A 27,491-nucleotide genomic window follows, 5' to 3' on the forward strand; every position below is an offset into this window, starting at 1 on the left:
ATGTCTTGGGTCTGAATTTAATATTTGCTTATACTTATGACCATTTCCAGGTAAAGGACCTGAGACCCTTTATGCAGGACAGAAACTCAATGACAATGAATGGCACACAGTCCGGGTAGTTCGTCGAGGAAAGAGTCTGAAATTGACAGTGGATGATGATGTTGCTGAAGGTGAGTGAATGAGTCTTTCCAGGGTTCTAGTTTTGAGATCTATGCTTTGTCCAAGAACTTATTTGTTTTATCTATTTCTTACTTTTAATGTTCATATATCTGCTGATTTTTTTTAAATAACCAGGATAAAAAACATGGATTCAGCCACATATAAGATTGTGTTCTGTAGTAGACCTGTGGGTGTCCATGCCATATCCACCAATGTAATCTGTAATATAAGAAGCTTGATTTCTGTGAGTCATCCCCCTAAAAAGGGAAGCATGAAAAACCTTAATCAAATATACATTGTGAAATTAGTGATTAAGGATTCAACAGTCTGGATAATATTTGAATTAGGCTAAAATCTCAACTGATTTCATTTACACAGAGAGAACCAAGGAAGAAGAAAATGTGGCATAGTACCAAGCTTCTCTGCTTCTGTTCATAATACTCCCTTTATGTAGAGAATGCAGAAAAGTGAGCACAGCCTATAGCAGCTGAAATAACTACTATACTATTGTCCATAGTTTAGGGAGGGGGCTCAGATTACAATAACTATTGGATCATTCCCTACCAAGATTTTTTTTTCACGATTTGAAAGATTAGCTTGTCAAAATCCATAGGGAAGCAAACATACTAATGCGTTTTATTTGCCCAGTCTAGAAGAACACCTGAAAGGATGGTACAGAGAGAAAGAGAGATGAAAATGAGCATATGGTTGTGTACACACAGATTTACACAATCTGTGTAACTGCACATATGCATACATAGTAATATGGAAAGAGAGAAATGCCTGTGTGAATAGTCATTCTACTATAGCTTAAAAATCCAATTTGAAGGCCTCTCAAAGCATTAGATATTGGCAGTTTTTCATTTATATCTGCTCTTTAGAAAACATTATAGGATTGTAGCCTCACTGCTTAAACCTCTTTGGAAAATTCTGTACTGAAACAAATGTCATTCCATAACACAGCCACTTGATGGCATATTCTGCAATAACTTTACAGCTAGAAAAAGGACATGTGTGCAGGAGAAATGGCAAGGGAAGGTAATTAATAGCCCACCTTTTATAAGACAGCATTATTATTGTTGTTGTTGTTGTTATCATCATCACCATCCTCATCATTATTTCCTTTTATATGAAGCTCAAGGTGACTAGTTGTGAAAACAATTGAAATAGGAAACACCATTAAAATTATCACAGTCATGATGTGAAATCCCAAATCACTTTAAATTATTCTTCTGTACTCAAATGAATAAGATATATTTGTATATATAACATATCTGTTGTGATCATTTTCATGAATATAAATTATTAAATGTGTAAACAGACGAGTGTGCATGTGTGTGTGTGTGTGTGTGTGATAATTATAGCTTTTTAAATATATGTGTTTGTGTGAATATTGTAGAAGTAATTCAATTAGAGCTTTTATGGAAGCAAATAATTAAAGACCAGTGCAGAGCATGCCAGGCACGAATGGAGAGGTAATTTGCTGTTTGAAGTTAATGAGGCTGTTTTATCCATTGCCTTCTTTTTCCTTACTCCCTGCCATATCACTGAGCAGAACCAAATGATAACCAAAATATCATCATACTATTTCTCCTTGTATAAAGCAGCTGGATGGCTTTTGAGCACATTATCATTTTGATGACTGTATTCTCATTTTTCTTTCTCACCTCTCTCCTTCTCCTGATCTTCTTGCCCTTGACAATTTAATTGACAGTCCTCGGACTAGGAAACAGGACAATTTATTTCTAAGGTGCTTCTGAATTGTTTGCATGTGGAAGACCCAATTTGGTAACTTTTCATAACTTAGGCAGGGTTGGCGAGGAGCAAGCATTTCTATTGAACATTCAGTCCCTGTCTCAGACCCTAATATGGAACATGGCATTTTAGAAGACACATTTTGAAAATGTTCTGTAGTACAGTAGACCATGCTGCCACATAGCTCAGAATTGCATGTCCTATTTTACACTCACTACAAACCTGAAAGGTAGATTGGGCTGAGAGGTAGTGATTTTATTTATTTATTTATGGGATTTATATCCTTCCTTTATCCTGAAATGGAATTCACGGTGGCTGTTGTTAATATTTGCTTCCTTTGACAGACCTAGTGAGCTACATGGGGATATCAGTCTGGTCCTGCTTAACTAAGTCTACTACCCCATAGCTGCTATACAGTCAGCCCTCAGTATCTGCGGGGGATCCATTCCAGATGCCCCTGCGGACACCAAAATCCACAGATGCTCAAGCCCACGTTGTCCCCAATGGTGGTGCGTACATGCAATCATGCCGCCATTGGGGACAATGGAAATTAATGGTATCATGGCCATGTGCATGTACTGCCACGGGACAATGAGGGTTTCCCTAATGGCGGTGTGGCTATAAGCACATGCTTCCACTGAGGAAAACAAAGGTTTGCCGTCCATAGATGCTCAGATCTGCGGATGGCAAGTCCGCGGATACCGAGAGCTGACTGTACCACTCACTGACACTTGATGGTCAAGAATATTAGTGCCTTTCTTTTTTAACTCCCATGCATTAGCATGGTACATTTTAGTCCCACAGAGTGACATTTTGTTGTGAAATCCACACAGAATGAGACCTGTGATGTAGGCATTCTACAAGTTTCTGTACTTGTCACTTACAAGTTTTATATATATATGTGTGTGTGTGTGTGTGTGTGTGTGTGTGTATCAACAATGCCCAGGTAAAAAATAGACCCATCATATTGATTTGAAGTTTTGTTAACATGAGAGTACATTTTTGTCTAAGTCAGAGATAAAAATTTGACAAAAATTGGGCAAAAAACACCCCATGCTATGTTCCAGCAAACTGAGGAGTAGGTATGACATGGAGTTTATCGCTTTGGCAAATAAGCCAGTTTACCTCTTCCGGCTTCAATTCTGGATCCGGGATGCCCCCGAATGTTATCATGCCTAAATCGCCACTGATCTAGGCAGGATGCCACTGCCCCGATGCATCCCAGGTCAAAGCTTCACTCAGCCAGTGCTTTTTCGAAACCGAGGAGCTTCTGACTTAAAAAATGGCCGGCTGAGCAAGGCTTCGACCCGGGATGCATATGAGTAGTGGCATCCTGCCTAGATTAGTGACAATTTAGGAATTATAACATCTGGGGGCATCCTGGATCCAGAACAGAAACTGGAAGAGGTAAACTAGCTTATTTGTTCAAGTGATAAGCTCCATACTCTGGTTGTCAATAACCTGGCCCTATTTGTCTGGAGCATTGAAGTTTTCAGTGGTCTCAGAAAACATAAGAATTTAACCCTAAACAATACTAACTATTTGTCTTTGTCTTACTGGAGTTTCAAAGGTGTCAGAAAATACCTCACAACTCTCAGTAGATTTTCTCAGTCTCATGCATGAAGATTAGATGAGTTATGTGTAGTACAGCACTAACCTCTGGAGGTGTTTTTAATCCCAGCTCTTTTGCTATCTCAGTATTCACACAACGACAAGATTTGCCAACTGTAGTATGACCAGTAGAAGGCCAGTAATGTCCCAATGCTTTGCTGGAGTGTGGCAAGTTAAATCATTTGGTGGTGGCAACGAGCTGTTTATTATTATTATTATTATTATTATTATTATTATTATTATTGTGTTCTCAAGGAGTCCCATCCAGCTCAGGGGAGTGGAATGGAACCACAGAGAACCATCACAGGTGGCAGCAGTGGAATGATGTGATAATTCTCTATGGTCCCACTCCACTCCCCTGAGCTGGATGGGACTCCTTGAAAACACACACACACACACACACAATGTATATCTTGCTGCCACTACTCAATGATTTAACTTGTCACACCTCAACAAAGCACTGGCCTTCTACTGGTAACCAACACTAAGAATAAACACTAGCCAAACTAAGGCCATTAGAAGGAATGAAGAAAGGCAGAGTACTGAAGAAAAAGGTTTATTATGAAGTAAAGAACATTAAAGAGTAAGACATGGAGGACAACTGGTCCTCCAGGCACAAACTTAAAAGATAAATTACAAATGAATAAACCTAGCCAAACCTGAATCCTTGACTTTGAAAAGGCTAAAGCTGAGACCTTGCTTCTTTTCAGCTTATTACTCTCAACAGTCTCTTTCCAGTCCCCCTCCCACAGGGAAAAAGGCCCTGATAAATGGAGGGACTCCCATTTATCACCCCTGCCAAGAAAAACTCCCACCATTTATGTAAGTACTATGCAGATTAGTCTGAGTATTCCAGACTAAAAGAAGGAGTATAGCAAAAGAAATGGAGGAGGCCATTGGCACCCCAAATAAGAATTCTATCCCCAAGTGAATTTTCATTCAGTCCATAAATTTCTAGCACAGCAGTAACTTAAATGTTTAGGTAAGCATTTATGCATACAGATGAGGCATCCAAAGAAAAGGGTAGGCAAAAATTACTGAGGAAATCCAAATATAGCCGATATTAGAGTTCCAGGTGTGAATGGTATTCAATTTATCACTCTCTGGGTTGCTAGAAATCTGGGGACTAGGGGGAAATTTCATTTTGGGAAATGAAGATTCTTGTTTGGTGAGCAGTTTCCTCATTGTGACCTCCTTTATCAAAATCCCTTCCACATTGTATCCCAAATAGAAAACAGTCATATGTAACATAGCAAGAGGTGACCCAAGAAAGTGAACCAGACAAGTGAAACAGAAAGGGAACCAGAAGTAAAGCAAAAAGAAAATTCAAATCCAATCAAATTTTCTACTGTTTTGAAGTGCCTTTAATATCTTTGCCTAAAGAAATAGACTGTTGGTCTTAGGTCTACTAACAGTAACCTAATGGTTGTTAATACTTTGGAGGCAGACCTTATTATCAAGTCCATTATTCTGCAGAACATTCTTCAGCTGTGTTGTGTTCTAATCCTCAGGAACAATGGTTGGTGACCACACACGCTTGGAGTTTCACAACATTGAGACTGGGATAATGACAGAGAAGCGTTACATCTCTGTCATTCCCTCCAGCTTCATTGGCCACCTCCAGAGTCTTATGTTCAATGGTCTTCTCTACATTGACTTATGCAAGAATGGTGACATTGACTACTGTGAACTGAAAGCCCGCTTTGGACTCCGTAACATCATTGCTGATCCTGTCACCTTCAAGACCAAGAGCAGCTACTTGAGCTTAGCAACCTTGCAGGCGTACACCTCCATGCACCTCTTCTTTCAGTTCAAAACAACCTCTGCTGATGGCTTTATCCTTTTCAACAGTGGGGATGGAAATGATTTCATTGCAGTTGAGCTGGTCAAGGGGTAAGTGAGATTTGGCATTCTCTCTGTGAGTTAGTCTATTCTTGTGTGCAAGCACACATTTAATAGTCTAAATTTAAATTCTTCCTCTTTATTGTTCAGAAAGTAATTGTGATATCATAGCAGCTACAACTGTGCACATTCTGTCTGTGACCAATCTGGTTGTACATTTTTTTGTCCATGAGCTGCTCTTTAGGACCATGTGAATTGATTTTTTTAAGATCAGAAAATTAAAATAATATGCTGAAGATATTAGACATTTTCTCTGTATTTGCTGCTTTTCATTTTCATTATGAGCTTTCTTCTGAGACAGTCCTTGTGTGTTTTGTAGGTATATACATTATGTGTTTGACCTGGGGAATGGACCTAATGTCATTAAAGGCAATAGTGATCGGCCTTTGAATGACAACCAGTGGCACAATGTAGTCATCACCCGAGACAACAGCAATACACACAGCCTAAAAGTAGATACCAGAGTTGTCACTCAAGTTATCAATGGTGCCAAAAACCTTGATCTTAAGGGTAAGTATTTGGATATCAATGAGGGTTTATTCACCCAGACATTCTCATCACTGGGATTTCTTAAGCAGATGTATTAGGATTTAAAAGATGAATGTGGGGGAAAGGGGGCATAGCTTGTGATCTTTATGGGGGGAAAAGTCTTGGGCTGCATTTTCAAGATTTTAGGTGGCAGATCTGGAACAGGCATTCACCACTTGAGGTCTAGATGGCAGTTGAAGTGGGAACACTGCATCAGATGTATTGATTCAGCTGTAAGAAAGTTAATGTACAGCTATATATTCTTGGTTGGAGATACACCTAGCAGAAACAAAACAAAACCATTTTTCTTGACCCAGAATTATAGGAAATTTTTGTTTGTGTGGATGAAACTGTAAAGTTCAAAACATTATCTATGTTACAATTTCCAAATATAATCAGAAATGAAGGAACATGAATATATTTATGAATGTAGGTTCTCTTTAGACAACTAATTTCTCAGTTTTTTTTTTTTTAAAATTGACCAATATGATTATAGATTGTGGGTTTGGTAATAGGCCTTCACAGGAATATACACAAACAAACCAGTGATGGATCAGTCTATTTGCAATCCTTGCCACCCTCACACAGTCCATAACTCCATTCTATCCCATCTCTGTATTAATCTGCAATTATTTTTAAATCAACTCACTAAGTCTCATATTAATATTTTCAAAATATGCATTCCTAAATGTACTTTCATACCAAGTACACTTCCAAACATATTTTAAAACGTATTTTAATAAATTTGTGGAGATAAAAATTGAGTTGGAATAAACAGGAATTCTGATCAGTGGATAACAAACTTTTGACATGCTCATGAGTCCCGGTGGTACATATTAGTTCAGTTCATATTAGATTGAGCAATGCCTGAATTCATCAAATATCCTTAAAACATTTATGTGACTACATGTGTGCTAGCATGCATGTATGCACACATACCATATAGAATGTGAAAGCGTAAGTATCGGGAAATAGATTTCTCTGACTTATAGTTATTGGGGAGATTTTAAATGGAGGAACTCATTATCTACCTCCTGCAGCTAGAAATGTCCACTCCAAATACATGTAAGTATGAACTCATGTGTTACCTTCCTATAAAAAAGGAGAAAATGTATTTTGTAGTAGTGTAGGTTTGTGTTGCAAGATGTTGTTGTCTTGATTTTCATTTTGCGTTTTTGCTCCTTGACAGGTAAATTGAGCAAAACAGCCACTTGTTTCTATAACTGATTGTTGTTTATATCACATCGTGTTCTTTCATGTTGGCATCATCTGCCTACTTGTTAAGGAGAAGAATCTTACAATGTACTGGTTGCAATATGTTTGTAAAAGGCAATGCTATTTGACTTCTTTTTCCTTGTCCTTTCTCCTGTATCCTTCCAGGTGATCTTTACATTGCTGGCCTGGCTCAAGGAATGTATAGCAACCTCCCAAAATTGGTGGCATCCCGCGATGGGTTTCAGGGCTGCCTAGCATCAGTGGACTTGAATGGACGTCTGCCAGATCTGATTAATGATGCTCTACATCGCAGCGGGCAGATTGAACGTGGATGTGAAGGTATAGCCTACCTAAAATCCAATTCCTTTCCCCACAGCCCTCCCTTCCTCCTTACTGTTCTCTGCATCACCACACATTTCCTTCATAGATCTTCTTACTGGTTTATTCTCATTGTGACATCTGCCACTGTCATCCACATGCAGTTTTACATGCTTTTGTAACCATCTTGGATGTGCAACATGTGAAAGGATGAGAAGTGATCATCAAAGTTCCCACTTTATCATATAGCTTTCTTGTTTAATACATTTCCACCAGTGAGGGTGGTTAAACATTGCATGGACTTCATTAGGCTGTTTACTTTAATGTTTATCATGAAATTGCTTATTAAATTATGTAACTTTTTTTTTACCTTTTCAACATTTTATAAATAAATAAATGGATTTCAGCAGTTTCTTCCACTGAAAAGCAGTAGTGTAATACAAGACAGCATAACATATTTATTTCAGCAGGAAGTGGAGCTCTAAATGAAAGACTGGTGATTAAAATATGCCAAAAAGGAAAAGTTTGTAGAGATACAAAAGAAGCACCAAGGAAGATAAGCAGTAAAGGCCAGTAGAACAATGTTGAATTCAGCTGCTTCCAGCTGCAATGAGTAAGGGCTGAAACAGATGGCGCCCCTTTGAACACCAGGTTGGGGCCACAGCAACCACATGCCACACCCCCAACCTGACTTTTTGCTGACATAAAAAGAAGTGGTAAAGTGCTGCTCCTTTCTGAGCTGCCAAAAAACTGATTTTTCCATTGCTGCCGTGGTTTTGCAGCACTCCTGCAGCATGAGGCATATAAACGGAACACTGCAAAACTACCTGCTGTGTGGTTGGGCACAAGGCATGACACCAGCTTGGAGGCAGCATCAGAGTGTGTGGCATCTAAACACCATGCTCTCATGCCACCCCCAAGCCGGTGCAACAGGGCAGTCTGTTTTGCCCCTAAGTCTCCTTCCTGGGAGTGAAACATGCATGTCCATTCACTCCAAAGACATATATGCTCCTTGGGAGATTCTCTTTGTTTCTGTAAGGGCTAAAAAAAGTCCCCTCATAACAAAAAATGCATAATAATTTAGGAAGTACTAGTAACAAGAAATCAGGATACAACCCCCACCCAAAATTCAGATTGTACAGCCTGAAAACATATTATGTGGTGTGCTTTATTTTCCAAAATGCCAGGTCTGTTACAGTTGAGATCTGCTCCAGAACATCAAGCCTTCAGTAATCTTTTGCTGAAGACATTATCACTTTTTAAAATCAGTTTCTCGCTTGCAGCATTCCATTTGGGATCAATTCAAACATTAGGGCTATTACATGGAACCTATTGGGAGTGCTTTTGTATAATGAATTGTATCACTCTGATCACAGGCAGCAAAACAAAAAAGAGCAGAATGTTATTTCTGAAATTGTGCCAAGTAACCTACCATTTAAACAAGCAAAACAATTCTGCACGCCTGGATTTTATGATCTGGTAAAATACTCTTAAGGCACTAGGTTCCATCTGTCCTTGGAAGCTAAGTAGAGTCAGACCTGGCTAGTATTGGATGGGAGACTGACATGGTATTGTAGGCTATATTTCAGAGGAAGACAGTGGCAAACCATCTTGCCTAAGAAAACCTTACAAAATTCATAGTATCTTCATAAGTTAACAGATGACATACACACATGCAAAATCTGCCAAGCTTTTTTGCTACCATCTACCAAATGGTCATGCCATTGTTGATACTTTGCTTTCAGGGTGGTAAATGTGATCAATATCCATATGAACAAGCCCACAAACAAGAGTCTCCATAAATTTTTATGCCTCTCCTAGTTGCCCTTCGTATTGTATAGGATGCTTGATTGTTTGTTTTCCATGCCAAATCATACATTTATTAGCCTGTTTGTGTATGTTCTGGGTAACTTGCCATTGGTCTCCCTGGAACTCTGTGAGCTCTATAGGTACAAGGCTAACCAATCACTCACATTTTATATGTCTTGAAATAAACAACATATTACTTTGAGAGAATCTTCTTTTGTTCTGTGTTTTGATTTTGTGGGAAAATGTTAAAGAAAGAGAGGTGTGGGCAATGTGGTTTTTGCAAAAGTGCTCACCTCTAAAAAAGATGTGAGGAGATGAAAGCACATCTCTCAGAAGCAGGCAAGATCAATTGAACATTGCAGCCTTTGCTAAATATGGGTGAAGGAGGTTGGAGATAAACCCTTGTAACTAGGGGGAATGCTTGTAACTAGGAAAGCCTTCCTTTTGCACTTTGAAATTTTTTCCCATCCTTGTAGTAATTCATGATGGCCAATCCCCTATATGGTGTCGATGGAGTGTAATACTCTGCCTGTCCTGTGTCCCTTTATCCAGAAGGCTGAGGGCACAGGAGGTGCCCAGGCAGCACCCAGCTGTATTTCTGCCACTTGGAGAAGACATTAGACATCACTCTGAAGGTCCAGTGAGTCGCAGTTAAAAACTTCAGTAACTCACTGGAGATCTGGGACAACAAAGTCACCTTTCTTTTTCCATCTACAAAACTGCAGACACTGCTCAGCATCCCCTCACCAGCAGAAAATAGCTACAGAATTGTACCCTGGCACCTGAAAGCTGCCTTCTATAGGTTGGTGGTAGGACTTTGAGCAATATCAGAGAAGGACCTACAGCACTTAAAGTGGTGCCAAACTGCACTATTTTTACAGTGTAGATGCACTCAGGTTATACAAACATACGTCACCAACAGGATTCTTTTTGGGTGATGAAAATCACCCACACTGGGATGGAGTTTGATTCCACGTAGATGGTAAGAGGTTGTTGTTTTATCAGCCACATATACTATTTGTTTTTTGTTTTTAACCTAAAGTACTTTGGTAAAATATACAAGGTCTGTTACCTACATTTGATAAGGGATCTGTTTCATTTTAACTACATAGAAACAGAACATTGTTAGTAGCTTTAGAAAAGCCATGTCAGGGCTTTCATTCTGAATAGACTATCTGTCCTTAAGCTGTTTCCATTCAGCTTTCTGAATATCCAGTTCATTTACTGCTCTATTGCTCTGCGTCATTACATACCAGAGAGGCACTTGTGTTTTCATATAGAATACCTTATGTGGTTATTTGTGTCTTTTCAAACTTAGATTTTAATATTGTTAAAATAATAATAATTTTATAGAAGACTAGTTATTTCATTCCCTGGCAGTAGAACGATTTTCAGCTTGCCACTAATTACAAAATTGCCTTATTAATTAACATTAATCACATTAAAGATTAAAGCATTATAAAGCAAACACTTCTCAGAGCAGCAGAATCTGAACTGCAAAGGTGGAACGTACATTTTGCACATATACAATATTCATTTCAACATAAACCATCTCTGTTTCAAAGATTTCAGTCAACCAGATTGGGAAAGACCATTGTGTGAGACCTTGGATAGCAACCCTCAAACAATGTAATAAGACTAGATATACAGTACCACCATTAACACACCCAGTCTCTTCATTTGGGAAGCAAAACAGGGTAGGCCCTTGTTAATACTTGGATGGGAGACCAACAAGGGACATCAATGATCTCCATGTTGGTCTAGGAGAGAATCGTGCCTGAAATGTGGAGAGTCAGTGCCAGTTGATCTTGGGCTAGATAGACCAATGGTCTGACATGTTCCTATGACTTTAGAAGGACCATTGGCTATAATCATTATACAACAGTCCCTGCTATCTTTTATCCTTCATTCAGTAGTACTACATTTAAAAAACAAAAAGAAGACCCAGCATAAATTAGGACAGCAAGTGAGTTATGGCATAGATGGGAAACAAATAACCATCTGGGTTTTAAATTGTTAGCGTGTCAGGGATAATACTATGTAAAAGAATGTTTCAGGGATATCTTATATCCATCCCAGTCCAAATTTGAAGCTTTAAATTAAAATATGAATTAAGGCATAAGCAAGGTTTTGAATGTTCCTCTGGATTCTGTAGAATTTATTTCTGTGCTCTTTTGCAGTGGTTCATATATAAGGTGTTGGCAGCTAGTCTTTTATCCTGTTATAGGTTTGCTCGGTGCTTTGCAGGCAGATCATATACTCCTGTAAAGACATTTTAGCAAAGCCAAGAGCTTTGTTGCATCCAGCTGTGAGGAATCCAGGCTTTAGCTGGTAGTTATCACAGAGCCCTCAGGTATTCAGCCATGGAATGACATAATCATCTTGAGTAGCATTTAAGGTAGAAAGGCTGTATCAAATTATATGTTCTAGACATTAGTTATATATAAACTTGGGAACTTTCATCCATGTAAAAAAATGGTGTGGTTAGAAAAAGCACACACTATAGGCTGGAACAGTTATAGTGAAATGATCCCTTGAGATCAGAAGCAGCATGCTATTGCTTGGAGTCAGGAACCCTTTCCAGTTATTTTGAATTGGGGAAAAGTGAGTGAAGTGAATAAAATATTTGTGTATTTAGTTACATTAATAACCTAGTACTTCTTTCTCTCATCAAAATGGACTCCAACCATCTAAAAAAATGTAACAACACACACACTGTAAGAATAATCACAAGTAAAGTATAAAAACACAATTAACAATATTTATATTTTACTTATTTATTTCAAGGATTTATATCCTGTCTTTCTCCTACAGTGGGATTCAAGGCAGGTTTATAAACAATATATAAAACCAATGAGAAATAACCTTTCCACTGTTTTCAAAAGCAATCCTGTACCAGTACAATATAATATATAAAAATGTGATTAATCATAAATACTACATAAATAGTAATGTAATCAGAAACCACAACTCAAAAATAATTAGAAATGGCTGTGTTTTGGTTTGACTATAAGGCAGCACAGAGGCCTACCACATTTTTCTATAGAGGGTATATTTCACATATTAGGTGGCAACAAATTTGGTTTCTCGAGGTTCATATTCTGTGAGTCTTATCACTGCATAGAGGTCACGGCTCTACCTCATGTTTTTCTTGGTCACTTTCTTCTCTGTTCTGATCATTTTGTTAATTTGATGGGAAAAGGATTCCCAGAGGTTTCTCAAATATCTGTTTGAAGAAATTTAACAACCCAGAAGAGAGAAATGAAATATGTAACATTCAGGAAAGAAATTATGTTCCAGTTATCACCTGATTTTCTTCAATCCAGGGCTCCATGATCTTTGGTGGGATCTCTGAAGGAAAATGAGCTCCTTGCATTAATTATGCAACCAGTCATTAGCAGGCCTCAGGAGGAACTGAATCAGTGCTATCACTGGGGAAAAATAGCTGTATCTTTAAATGGAAGAAGAAACCAGAGGAAATCTTAGAATATAAGACCTCTTTCTCATTCTTAAAAATAAGCATGAAAAATATAGTTCAATTCTCTCTTTGTTGAAAATCTATTCTATCCAACACCCAAGTCTCCTTTTTAATTGCTGCAAATCTACTGATAACTGTGCCATTGAAGTCAGCAACTGAACACAGGTTTAGTAGATAGCCTGATGAAAAACTGCAATGAATCTAGACATTTTTGCAATGAATGACCGTGTGTATGTGTATGTGTATGTACTGCTTGTCTATGACATCACATTTATTTCATCAGTCATTTGTTAGTTATTTCCCACCATCTCTATTTTGACCACCCTCCAATGTTTAACCTATAAGCTTCCATAAATACAATGTGCCCAGAAGTGTAATTTGTTCCCAGAGCAATTAGCCACTAAGTGTGAAACTAAAAATCCATTTTTGTCTCTCTCATTAATCAAAACCCAGTAACAAATTTTGAGAGTTTTTTTTTGTTTTTTTTTTGGAAATACCATTATATGGCGAAATAAGCCATCCCTCAAGCTTGGATTCCAATACTGATAATACCTCCCATTAAGAATCAGATAATGGTAATGATTTCCATGATCCTATGAGAGTGTTGTGTTATTTCCTCCAGATCCTCTCCCACAGTTTTTGGCCTACAGTGGTTGGAACAATTATGTGAATTTATGAAGCATGTATTTGGAGAACTCCCATTTCACAATATTGATCTGAAAGTTAGCAGTTCAAGCACTTGGCTGAGGTATTTTGTTCATCCTTGGTTTCATCCTTGGAACAAATAATCAGTAAAAAAAAGTAAATGAGAATTAAACCAAGTTTGCCCCAATTTTCAAAATATACAACATTTTAAAATACATAATATTTTATCACTGGAGATTATCACACAGAGGAGGTAAGCGTCCTTCTCCAATCATTAAATCATCATTAAATCATGTTAATAATGAGATCAGGGGAAGATTATTGCGCCCTTATCCCATTCTTGTAAACAGTAATGGACCTGTCATTTGGTATTAACAGGAATTTCCATAAATACCAAATTATGCATCCATTACTGTTTATAGACAGGACAAGAATGGGATAAGCATGGGGGCGTGTGTGTGATAATCTGCCCCCTGATCATGCGATTAACATTATTTAATGGCAATTTAATGACAGGAAGAGGATGCTTGCCTCCCATGTGATAAAGTCCCCTGTCTTTAAGCATTTTCACCTAGAGGTTGGGGAAATCACAACTCCTTCAGCTGAGAGGTAATTACAGTAACCTGCAAAATAAAAGCAAAGATTTAAAAATTTAGATATTGTGGGAAGCCTTTAGAATCTGCACCCCACATGGGACTCTAATGACAGTTTGAAGAGTATTACACTACAATCCTATGTCTCCACAGATGTATGTCTCATTGTACTGAATAAGTCTTGTTCCCAGGCATGAATAGGATTGTATGAATAGGAGTGCAGCCTTCAAAACTGTAAACTGAAAAATGGTGAAGGGATGGCAGAATCTTTCTTTCATAGTTACAACACCAGCACTTAATGCTGGTACTCTCTAAATAGAATGAGTGATCAAGGTTTGTATATTTCTTACCTTGCCCTGAGTGGAGGTGAAGGATGACTATTTCAAATTTCTTCCTACAGTAATGGATATGAATGCCTTTATTCTCTTCTAGCATTATGGAAAGTTTTATTAAATATTTCTTTGTTCACTTCCATTATCTGAATTCTCTTGCCTCAGGCAGTGGGAAGAAATGCCAAAACCAAAGTCTGGTTCCTTAAATAAAATGAAGTGGGGGGAAATCCTAGTGGTTCCACATAGCACTTTAAGCGTGGACAGGATAAGAACACAATAAACTGCAATAGACTGAATCAGACCCCCAGTGCATGTAGCCCAATATTTGTCAACAATGTCTGGCAGCAGTTGTCCATGGTTTGAGGCCAGATTATTTCCAAGTCCTACTCAAAGATACCAAGGATTGTTTCTGTCCAGGTTGCATTATTATCATTTCAAATGAACTCAGTCTTCATGATAAAGAAGTCTCTTCACAATATAAGAAACTGCTGTATTTCTTATTTGGTTCTGTCAACAGGCATAGCCCTTGTGCTGAAATGAAGAGATAAACCTCCATTAATTAATACTGATTTTATACAACTACACCATGCTCAACACAACTGACCTTGTCTGATATTAGCAGCTAATTGGAATAAGGCCTGGTTAGTACTTGGATGGGAGACTTGAGAGTCTAGAGTACCAAGAATGACTAGGTAGAGCAAAGAACATGGCTTGCCTGAAATTCAAGGGAATAATTGCCCTCAGAAATAACATTACTGAGCTAGGTCAGAAATGGGGGGGGGGGGGGGGAAGAGGACTGTATTCTCCACCTTGCAATCAATCAATCAATCAATCAGTATTTTTTAAAAAATACTTCTTTTGCCCCCAAAGTGCTATCGATGTGACAAGGAGGCATTTTAACTATGTTTTTGGACCTTTTGTGGCAACAGGAAGTGAGTGGAAGCCACTTACTGTTTTTAAAGGCCTTTCCTAGGTCTAAATTGGCCCAGACTGGGCCCAAAATGTGATGGAAATGCCATAATTGTCCACTATTACCAGGGACAAAATGTGGAACAAATTCTGGACCAAACTGTAGGACAACTGCAGGACAAAATTCAGCCCAAAATATAAGACATTTAAGAAAAATGGAGGACCTTAAATGTCCAACATTTTGGGCTGAGTTTTGTCCTGCAGTTGTCCTACAGTTTGGTCTCGAATTTGCCCTACATTTTGTCCCTGGTAATAGTGGACAATTCTGGCAACCCTAGTCCTGGGGGGCTTCAAATATGGTAAAAATGCCCTCCACACCCCTAAGGACTTTTGGAGACATTTTGAAGCAAAACCAATTTGACCCCCTGTAGGCCATGCTTTCTTCCCTCCTGAGCTAGATGGGCCATAGATCTGACTCAGCATAAGGTAGCTTCCTATGTTCATACATTTAAGTTTATCACACAAGCCCTGGAAGCTGGAATGGGCCTGTCACATTACGAAAGGGAGTGGGATGGGAATGGGAGGCGGCATAGAACGCATCTTACCATACAGCAGAATGCCGCCACTGCTGCTGGAAGTCCCCATTCCGTTCCAGATGCATTCCCCAGGGACTGATTTTCGGGAACGCTTTTAAACAGTTCCCGAAAATTGGCCCTTGGGGAACGCATCCTGAATGGAATAGGAACTTCCAGTGGCGGGGGTAGCGTTCTGCTATGTGGTAAGATGCATTCTATGCCGCCTCCCTTTCCCATCCTGCTCCCTTTTGTAACCCAACAGGCCTGCTCCAGGGCCTGTGCAATAAAGTTAATTGTTTGGATTGAATCTCAAGCACATATGCTGAACATGTATAAGAAGGGGGCAATTATAGAAGAAATAAGGAGGTCTCTTATGTTGTAGAATAATGCCCCCATGAAATAACAACATAGAAGTCCAGAAATATATTATAATGTCTCCAAGGGAAAACAAGAGCTTGTCATGCATGTTCTTTGACTACATTGCTTGCTGAAGCATGTATAGCTCATGCTTCTGTTTTTTTTCACAGAAAAGTTGCATCACATGTGATATTTATAGATATAAACCTCTGTGGCCTTATGGACACCTGGACTTCCAAATTCTGACCAAAATTAGATTCTTGTAGTGTCTATTCCACCCCATGGGAGAGGCCATTTTGTCATTGTTTTTATGATTTAAGGGTTGCATTTCTGCAGAAACCCCCAAATAGCATACTATAGCATATTAAAAGGCAATTGAAAAGAAAAAAGGCAAGAAAAAGTTAGAGCTGCACATTACTCCATACGAAAGGCCCACCTAAATTAAATTACATTCAGCAGTTTCTAAAACATTGAAATATTAGAATCAAGGCATATGCTAAGGGGATCAAGGGTAACAAAACTGACAAAACTTAATTAAACATAACCACTGACTGTACTTCAGACAGAGATAGGAGCATGGAGGAAGGTCGTCTTGGCTGAACTCAACAGATGCTAGTATTGTGTATCCTTGACCCAGCCCATTGAGAGTTTTAAAGATGAAAAACAGAGTTTTCATTTGCATTTGGAAACAGATTAGGAGCCAACACAGAACAAACAATTCCAGAATTCCAGAACTGGAATACCATTAATAATTACGAACATCAGAAGCCTTGCAGCATCATTCTGAAAATGCTGTACCATTCAATGTTGGAGAATGAACACCAAAATATGCTCAGTGATAGCCAGGCCTACCTTCTCCAGAAACATGCACAGGATATGAAACTGAGCAGAGCTACTTCTAACTCAATCACTATCTGGTCATTCAGAAACAAAGCTGAATTCAGAACATACAAAGATGGACACTCCAACTACTGACATCATATTAAGAATTATTGGGATCGGAAAGGTTCTTGCAGAACACTAAGGGAGGCCATACATGGAAATCATCTTTCACCATTGCTGATTGTGCTTCTATTGTTGGAGAACACATCATTCCACCCATGAAGCTGTCTTATTTTAAATCATACAAATTCCAGGGAAATTTTTAAAATCCAATAGAGGAAGGGGATTTGAAGAAGGACTCTAACTGTATTTTCCCAGAATGGATCTGCATAGTGATCATAAATATTTTCGATGTTATCAGAGTTTAGGCTCTTGTTGGAAAATACAGAGGCTCCCCAGTAGGAACCAAAATGCCACTGTTTGCTACTTCTCCTATAAATGTTGGTGAATCATGTGCCATTAATGTCCGTTCCAGTATTACTCTGTGTATAAGTGTACCTATCCTTCTTTCACCCTACCCAATAGTTGTGCTATGTGGCTTGTTGTGTTGGTTAGATGTTCAGGGAGTGGTAGACTGGAAGCCATAGTGGCTGCTCCACTCCTGCTGTGCCTATATGTTGTCTTTTGGTGGTGTCACCCTTTCCACATCTCTTAAGTGTGCATAAGAGCTGTGTTGGTTATACCAGTTGCTTTTTGTTTGTTTATTTTTAGTGATGTTGCCCTGTTTTTAATCTGCCGTTTTACTAACCTCTGGTTTATTGTTTTCGCTTTTTCCGTTCTTTTGCTAACAAAGTTGAGTTGACCAAAGCTGACCTGCAAGGTAGAGAAGGTTTTACTTCCATTGCCACTTTGGACTGAAAGATACCTTTTAATGTAACCTTTGGTGCCTTTATATCTCTCTTTTTCTTTTTGGATGCAGTCACATCTCTAAACCAAATCTATATGAGTTTGGGCTTTCCATAACATACTAGGTTGAAGAGTGGGGTGGTTAGGATCTTTGGGAGAAATACAAAGGTGTGGTCTGGGAGTAGCTTTAAGAGGTTTGACTGTATCTCATCCTAAAGTATCCATAACTGCATGGCTTGATTTCCTGAAAAAAAGGTTTAACATCATAAAGATGGCACTTAACATCTGGATGCTAAAATGAAGATTGGATCTGTCCTTCAGAGGTCTGAAAGGTTTGTAGTCCAATCCTGTACCTGCTTACTTGGCTTAATGTCCCACTAACATCTATGCAATCAACTTTTAAATAAGAATGGATATGATTGAAGTTTTATTGAGTGTATGAAGTAGTCAAGTTTCAGACAGAAACTTTCTTTCAGAATCTTTTAGACGTTGCATAGATTTCTGAAAACCAAAAGGCAGGAGAGGAAGATGAACTGATTCACAACAGTTTGGAAAAGAAGACTTCTTCTGAATTCCACTTTTATTGATTTATTAAAATTATTTCCATACATAAGTTTGGTATATCAACAGTAACAGCAGAGACACTGAAATAAATTTGTCTTATGTTAGTCATGACTAATAGGTTCCACTGATTTCAGTGGATCTCTTAAGTATCACTAAATATAAATCCAACTCATTAATGCTTTTCTTCACTTTCCAAATCCTAGTTCATTTCTTTTGCTTTCATTGTTTCTTATTTAAGGTTTAGTTTGCATATAGTAAGCTTCAAGTGTGAACTGGTTATAGTTTTAGGGAGCTGATGAAACTTTCATTCTGTTTTGAGCATTAGATGAAAAAGTGGTAGATGCTGTTGAAACATTATGCTTTTTAAAGAGGTATCCAATGATGTCATAAATACTCATTATTGATGGATATTGAGTCATTGGTATTGACTACCTGAGACTAGTGCAAAGAAGTTAAAGGAAAGAAGAATGGCCTGCAGGAGACAATTTCTGTACAACATAAATGTCAACGGATACTAGACAAAAAGGGCATACAAATGTTTCTTTAAAATTGGAAGTGTATAAGTGAGTTCACGAATTCCTGCTAAGAGGTTTAAACACTCATATAAGATTTTTTAGCTACTATAGGTAAGAAGGTAAACACAGTTAAAAAGTGAAGTGTGTGTGTTTAATCAGAATTGATTTCATTGCACAAATTGGGAATGGCAGGTTCTTTGTAATGATCTGAAAGTTTTGTTATAGTTTTCTTGGTTGACAAGAGTGATTTAGACATTGCATATTTGCAATACAAATTTCTCTTTTGGGAAAAACTAAACAAAACCATGAAAGCTTCATGAAGATGGGCATGTATGAAGATCCTTGTGTTTTAATTGCATGTACTGGAATTAAGAAAACTAATTCTTTCTTAATTTCATTTTCAAGGGAAGCAAGTAATATTTTTAGTAATTTTCTTCCTGCAAAAAATTGTTTGAAAATGGTGTGGTTCTTAAAGACTACTTGCATTTCAGGACTTATTCTGTGCAAGATTCACACATGTTTTTATTTTCATACAAAACAAAATTTTCTGCACAGAAAGTAGTACTTCTGAATGGTTATTTTGTATGCAGAAAATGCTACAATTGGGTTTTTCTCTTTAAAAAAAGTTACACATATGGGTGTGCACACAGAAAACAGTGTTTCCACCCCCAAAGAAAATGTTATTACCTGTGAAAAGAAACCACATATGAATTTTACACAAAAGAAGTTCTGAATGATTCTTGTCACCTTTTGAGAGCTCCCTGACAATCTAGAAACACAATTTTGACCATTTCCCAAATATTTCCAAATATTTCTTTCCATTCCCAACTGAATGCTGTGGACATAAATTAGATTTTATTTTTATAATGTAATATGTTTCAAACCTATTCATACACTTTTAACAGTGTTATACTATTAATTCCGACTGAGATGAATCTACTAAATGCTCTCAGTTTTGGTTTCATGAAGACTTGTTTAAGAAAAGAAATGCAGCAAGAAAATGAGTAATACACTTTATGCAGCAATCCATGGTAGAAGGGATCTAGCTTATGAAATAAAAACATACTTAAACCAAATATGAAGCAACATAACAACAACTTTTATTTTAAACCATTTAAAAGAATAACAGTGGTGTCTGGTGATCAAAGAAGATGAAAAGGAGAGAAATTCTCTTTTCCACCAGCAGTACTTGTGTATCTGATTGGGATCAGATCATCAAAGAGGTATATTTTTGGACTATAACTTTCAGAATCCCCAAAGCAGCAAGGCCACTGAGAATTCATTTCCCTGGTTCATAAATGATGACAGGTGCTAGCATATGAAACTTACAGATGGTGAGGCATAGAGCTGTGGCTTGAGGATATGTGCCAAGATGCTGCAGTTGGCCATAGATTCCCATCCTGTCTACATGCAATGAAATACATATGTGTGATGGACATACATGCCATTCAACAGGGTGGCTATATTCTGTTTTATTTGTGGATGATTGTTCTGGACATGAAATGGGCAATGTATGCAGTGGCCCTCACACTCAATGATGTGCTTCACAGGACCACATGGTCCAGTGGGGACTGAGCACCACTAGATTTTGCCATAAGAAATCCAAAATATCTTCAAGATCAGTGCTGTTCTGAGGTTTGATCATTTTTATTAATGCTGACTATGACATGTTTGTAAAGTTTGTTTAGAACCCTTACCTCTTTCCTATGGAACAGAGGGAGATAAAAGTGCCAAACCTTAATTTCAGGAAACCAATCTTTGCTGCAAAGGCTTGGGTCTCCTAGTCCACACAGAAACTTTAAAATCTCTCAGAATCTGAGGGGCTGTTTTCTGTGCTGCTGTGACCTGGACAGTGGGGAGGTCTGGTGGAGGAGTTGCCACTATACTTTTCTAACACTCCACAGTTTTACTTGTTTATCTTCCTTCTTTTCCTTCTTCTTGTTTCCACTGCTGATGAATGTTGTATCTGTTTCTTTTTCCTCACACACTTAACTTCCCCTGCCTTTTGCTTTTCCTGCAGTCAAGTCCAGACATATTCCCTTTTATGCGGTTCACTTTCTTTTGACTAGACATGCCACCTTTCTTATCCTGTTCCAGGCCTGGCCTCTGGGAGAATATTAGAGTGTTGTGAGGGGAAGGGGAGGTGAGGAGGGAAAGGTATGTATCTTTTTTATTTAATCCTAGAAAGCCCAGCTGTAACCAGGGAACTGTAACTCCACAGTACATATTTAAAAACAGCAACAACATCTTTATCAATAGTCATCTGCTCAACACAGAACAATCTGATTCTGGAAGCTTTACCTATTTGGACTACAACTTTAGGAATCCCTCAGCCAGCATGGACAAAAATTTGGCTCCCAAATAAATGTGTATACAATTGCATTTCTGTGGCTGCATCCCATTCATTTCAACAGGCTTGGGCATACTTAAATCTGGACAGGCCTGAGTGGTTCACTGTGTGAGTTACCTGTTTTCCCCCCTCTACCCTATTCAGTTAAGGCTGAAGTCCTATATAAAAGGAAAGTCTTTGCTGGCCACTGAAAAGACTACAGAGAGGGATCAAAATTCCCTTGGGATGGAGTGCCAAAGCCTGGGAACACCCACAAAGAAGGCCCTCTTCTGTGCAGCCATATGGAATGTGCACTCTGCATTGAGTCTGGGGAGTGGATGGGATGGAGAAAAAGCCATGCTCCAATAAGTGTAAGACACGTATGGAGAGAACAGGGCAAGGTTATATGTGGATTTTATAATTAAGGGTGTGCTTTCCGGACCAGTCATATTTATGATCCTAATCAATTAGGGGCAGGATAGTATATATAACCTCGTGGCGTTATAGAACATATCAGTTTTGACTAAGTACTGGTGTTATTGAAAATAAGCAAAGCCAATTAGGGCATGGGTGGGACTTCTTGAATACATGCTTTCATCCTGTTTTGTCGGAGTCTTTTAAAAGATCACCAAGGATAAGAGAAGGATTTCAGGGATGCATAAAATGGTCATGAACAGCTCCAACACTTGCTTTTATCAAGCATTGTTGTTTTTTTCAGCCAGATACCTCTGGCGGAGAGCCAGTGTAGTGTAGGGGTTTCAGTGGTAGACTATGACTCTGGACATCAGGGTTTGAATCCCGTTTCAGCCATGTAAACCTTGGTCAAGTCACACTCTCTCAGCCTCAGAGGATGGCAATAGCAAACCTCAAAGAAGACTGCCAAAAAAACCTCCATGATAGTGCTTTAAGGTCACCATATGTCTGAAACAACTTGAAGGTACACAGCAGCAGCAACAACAGCAATAGAAACCATTGGTAGGTTCACAAACAGGACATGGAGTTACTAGTCCTCACATATGAAGAGATGAATTACCTCCTTCCCACTTTAGACACTCAGTATACAGTGCTACCTCGGGTTACGAAATTAATTCGTTCCACGGCGCCGTTCGTAACCCGATACATTTCGCAACCCGAAAAGGCTTTCCGTTAGCGCTGGAAAGCCGCTAGCTGCGCTTCGCATTTAAATTTCGCGCCGAAATGAATTTCGTAACCCGAAAAATCTTTCGTTACCCGGAACAGTTTTTTTCAATCTAACTTTTTCGTACCCCGGAAATTTCGTAACGCGATCAATTCGTATCCCGGGGTACCACTGTATAATGTACAAATCAAATTGCTAAATCAGATCCATGTGCTCTCATCCTTATAATTTATGGTAAATTTCCTAATTATGAACATGTATATAGTGGCAGGTGATATCCTCGATCTAATTGAAACAGTGAATACACTCCAGGTTTTAGTCCAAACTTTAAGAAGATGTCCGTGGCGCTAAACACTATCCCCCAAAATAGTTTCACCAACTTGGATAGCTCCTTTCAAGTTCAGACAAAACCTGGAGCAGATTCACTGTTCCATTGACGTGGAAGACACCATCAAACACTGCTTTCAGATGTGTCAGACTGCATCCTCTATCATGCCAGCATTGTCAATGTCCACTTGCAGTCCAACATTTCTGAAGGGCAGCCTATTGAGGAAGGTGCATCCAGTATTCAATCCATTCTCTGAGAGGTGCCAAAAAAAAAAAAAAAAAAAAAAAAGGTATGCCAAATTTTTATAGTCTGTTTAGGCTTTTAATAGCTGCAGTTAACACAAAGAGAGCATCTGCTTCTGACACATCACATATGCTTTTGTAGGGATGATAGATCAGATTGTGCAGTTTTGTTTTAGGCTGACAGTGTTTGAATCTTCCTTTCCCTGTCTGTCTTATGTGGACTGAAAAAACTGCTTCCTAAATGCAAAATATAAATACCAATATTCCTTAAACAGTATGAGTGTGCAAGACATTGCATAAATCTGTCCAAGCAAGGAGGAAGGATTATAACCCAAAAAATCTCTCCACAGATCACTATGTATAAACAACTTTCCTTAAATTTTAATCAGGGATCAAATTCCTTTCACAATGAAGCATTAACATTTTAAAGCTTTGTGAAATGGACAGGATCTAGTTAAATGCATCTGAGAAAGCAATAATAAAAACAGAGCTTCTGACACCTTGTGGAGAGATTGGAGAAAGATGTTATTTCAAGCCATTTCTCCTTCCCAGTGCACATAAATTATGTATCTATTTTGCTTGCTTCTGCCCTTTACTGTTATCACTTAATGTGTATGAAAACAGCCTTGCTTGGTGTCTAAACCTCTAGTGGGCTTCTCATGCCATCTTCCAGGTAATCCTAATTCCTTGTGACATTCCTGTAACTCTGGCCAAGATTGCAGGGTTGCAAACAGGGGACTTGTGACGCCCATGAGAAACAGAAGCTTCAACAGCAGATGAACTCTCAGCCAGAAAGATCTGTAGTACCCATGTAAAAATCCCTTGGTGAGTGCCAGAGCAGTGAAGCAAGTATACAGTCTATAAACCCAAGATCTGTCTTCTGAACAAACTCTGCAAGTACAGCTGAGCTGTCTTTCCTTTTAGAAATCAGGAACGTTTTCAGCCTTTGTAAGCTTACACTACACAGAGATAGATCTTTACTTAGTCTTTCTCTTCCCCAGGAATGATTCTAAACAGATTGATAATCCTGTTTTACACATGACTTCTATTACGTATACACCTACAAATTCTTTCAAGCATACACTATTTAGGTTTTCATGTTTATTCAGAGTCAGTTTGTACAAATTAGTCTATATCTTGTTGTTGTGTGCCTTCACATCATTCCTGATTTATGGCGACCCTAAGGAAAATCTATCATGTTTTTTTCTTGGTAAGATTTGTTCAGAAGGGTTTTTCTTTTGCTTTCCTCCGAGGCTGAAAGAACATCATTTGCCCAAGGGCTTCCATGGGTGAGTAGGGATCTGAACCCTGGTCTCCAGAATCATAGTCAAATACTTGAATTATCACACCACATCTATATGTACTCAAGGTTAGTTTCATGGGTATTTCATTATAAGCCTGTTACATCCAATGTTTACAATTTCCTACAAAAAAATTTAAACACAATTTCAATTACTGCCATAAGCATCTTATCTGAAAAGATGTTTTGTATAACACATCATCTATATATTTTTTCTTGCATGCCTGTTTCCACAAGATACACATTTTGTATGCAACTTTTTCCAACATATACATCTCTATATGCATTTATTGAAGAAAAATTACACTGCCAAATTCAGAAAGTGAACTTTGTAGCATCACTGCATTCCAGCTATGTGTTAGTCCAAAAAGTGCAAATTAGACTAGTCCCCTTGAAAATACAGGCCATACTAAATTTCAGGCTTCTTACATACTTACAGTAGAGGTTTTAATTCATGGGGGACATTTTTAGTCATTTCCAGTTTTCAGAGACACCCCCCTCCATGGACTTTGAACTAGCAGGTAGTCCTCAGAACAGGGCTAAATGTCCTACTCTATCACCTAGGTAGCATATTTAGCTATTTGGAACCAAAAGAATTTGGCTCAGGGCTGTGTAAATTCTGATCTCAAGCTTGTAAAACACAATAGAAGTGAGTTAGACAGTGCTTGCTCTGTAGAACATGAAGTACAGCTTGATATGTACAAATGTACAAACATTAAGACACCCCAACAAACAAACATACAAAAAAAAAGGTCAACTGCTGTGAAGAGGTTTTTTTTTCATATTTTCAAAGTTTATTTTATTTTTATTTCTTTGTAGAAATTGTTTTGTACAAAAACATAATCTCATTATTTTTGTGCATTTCAAACTTTGGCCATTTTTTTTTTTTTTAAAAATACCCAACTGAAAAAAAGTCATTTGAAAATGTACAAAGAACAGCAGGGAGAAAACTTTTGAAATTCTACATCCTTAAGTGCAGCACAAACCAGTGGGAACAAGCCAAATAAGCTCATTTGATTAGACAGTGCCTGAGTCTCTCAGCAGCTTGCTCTGCTTCTGAAATAATAATAGTTATTATTTCATTAAACTATGCCTCTGCTTCCTTAAATAAAGTAGTACCATGTGGATGTGCTATAGTGCTCCCACGTGTCCTGTGATGTGTCTGTCAGTTCTTTTGGAATTATGCTTTTTTTTTTTTGTTTTTCTGCATGCTGATGACTCCTGTGATTCACATAGATTTCTAAAGTACCTGAAGTATGCAGTGGTTTTCACATCAGCAGAGTGATGAATCTACTCTGGATTTTCATGCAAACTGTACAGGAGCAATCCAATGTGTTGAACCCCATTTTCAAAATAAGTTTCATACCTTAGATTGACCTCTTAAAGTTGTGACTACAACTTAGACTGGATTTATCACTCCAGTGATGTGGGAGCCACTACAAGTCACTGGCAAAACAGTAGAATCAGAGAATCATAGAGTTGGAAGGAATTGTAAAGGCCACCTCATATGTAGCTGAAGCCCTCCTGAGAGATGGACATCCAACCTCACTTTGAATACCTTATAAAAAGGCAAGTCTACAACACTGCTGAACAGCTCCTACAGTAAAGAAATTCTAGAGGGCATCTCAGATGGATTCTCATGCAGTAAATTAGCTCCTGCTACAGTCTAGAGCAGAGGAGAGCATGTGTTGATGATGTTTTTGTGGTCCTCAACTCCCTTCAGAATCCCCAGATCAACCTTTTTCTGGCCAAAAGAAAGAAATGAAAAACTAGTCCTGGAAACCTCTGGGCCTAACAAGTTACCTTTGAAATAGGCTGCAAGTCCTCCTTATGGTGGTTAACATAACAATACCAGTTTTGAAAAACAGGAGTGAACTTCTGGTTATGATGAGGATTTTGTTTTATTTTTCTGTAGGCCATGTGGCTCCAAAAATGTTCCAGGACATAAAAGTGGCCCATGAACCTGGCACAGTTGCCCTCCTCTAGTTTGAATGATGTGTGTCTAGATACTCAGAGGTGAATGTGGCAGTTCATTTCCTGGTAAAGGAGGTTAATATAGATTCAAGTCAGAGAATATCTGTTTTAGCCCAGCTGAACTGTTAAAGAGAGAGAGAGAGTTTGTGTGTGTGTGTGTATGAGAATGAAAATGAGCAAGCAGGAAAAATCCAATGCAAGAGCAGCTTCTTCTGTAAGCCTGGAGCACCCACTTTTTCCTGCTATAATAGCCTCCTCTTTTGATAAATTTACCCTGGAGGAATGTGTATGTAAGCTGGGCAGATGGTAGTACTGTTCTTACCTGCAGTGTTCCTCTCCTGAGGCTTATTACATTGGATCTCAAATGGTGAGAGAATATCTGTTTCCCTTACCCTATGGCATATTAATATCCTGCAATACAACTACCTTGCAGTTGCCACTCGCTTTGGTCTGTCAGAACCAAAGAGTGCTACTGTTACTGCTTTGTAGACTAAACAGTCTCTACACACAAACACATAGACATGCACACTGGAAGCTGTTCAGGAGATATCCTGAAAGCCCTTATGTTCCACAAGCTTCTAAATAAATAAATAAATAAATAAGTGGTGTTCTGAAATATCTGTAGAACCTCATTCTTGTTTCTTGAGGTGTACATGTGTGTGACTTGGTTGCATTCAGGAGACACCCCCCCCCCCATGAGAGGGAAACTACACTCTGTTGTAGATACTTGAGGAATGAGAATTTTCTGTATTTGGGAAGAAGTTTTACTTCCACCCTGATTTTCCTGAGTGTAGCTTTTAAAAAGAGGCTACAGTTGTCCACCCCTACACTAGAAAAATAAGGAAAGGAAGGAGGCCAATCCCTTTGTTATCAAACAGCCCATACTATGTCCTATACCGTTCTGGAGATAACATCAACTCTCCAGAGCACTTTTCAGAAGATATACCAGCTAGTACAGGTAAAAAATTACCTCCTCATTTGCTTCAGAAGTATCTTGTGCCTGTAGATCTACTAAAGGGAACTCTGAATCCAACTCATTAGGTTTCCCATTCCTCCGTTTGGTTTTTTTTTCTCCCTCAGTGGCATATCAGATGAATTTATCTATTGTTTTATGATGGATATGTGAACATTGCTGAGAAGACAGAATTGTATGTTTATGACTCTTCTCTATCATTAGTTCACTCAAC

At 38.4% G+C, this 27,491-nt stretch overlaps 1 protein-coding gene across 23 annotated transcripts in view; it reads left to right on the forward strand.

Annotated features, from left to right (window-relative positions):
* The window catches only part of NRXN3 (neurexin 3), a 1,638,958-nt gene that overhangs the window by 719,751 nt on the left and 891,716 nt on the right, over positions 1-27,491 (forward strand). For 14 of the 23 annotated variants that reach the window (XR_016281009.1, XR_016281010.1, XM_089522303.1 and 11 more), the window contains 5 exons: positions 51-170; positions 5,037-5,418; positions 5,747-5,937; positions 7,336-7,509; positions 17,862-17,888. Coding sequence is in view for 21 of the 23 variants with exons in the window: in XM_089522303.1 (XP_089378429.1) it covers positions 51-170; positions 5,037-5,418; positions 5,747-5,937; positions 7,336-7,509; positions 17,862-17,888 (894 nt within the window). In the remaining 2 variants the exon portion in view is untranslated. The remainder of the gene's footprint in view (positions 1-50; positions 171-5,036; positions 5,419-5,746; positions 5,938-7,335; positions 7,510-17,861; positions 17,889-27,491) is intronic. The other 9 variants (XM_089522306.1, XM_089522310.1, XM_089522324.1 and 6 more) reach the window with 1 other exon arrangement.

Source organism: Sceloporus occidentalis, unplaced genomic scaffold (assembly GCF_023333645.1).
Source record: "Sceloporus occidentalis isolate IW3139 unplaced genomic scaffold, rSceOcc1.0.p SCAF_4, whole genome shotgun sequence".
Classification (NCBI taxonomy): Eukaryota; Metazoa; Chordata; class Lepidosauria; order Squamata; family Phrynosomatidae; genus Sceloporus; species Sceloporus occidentalis.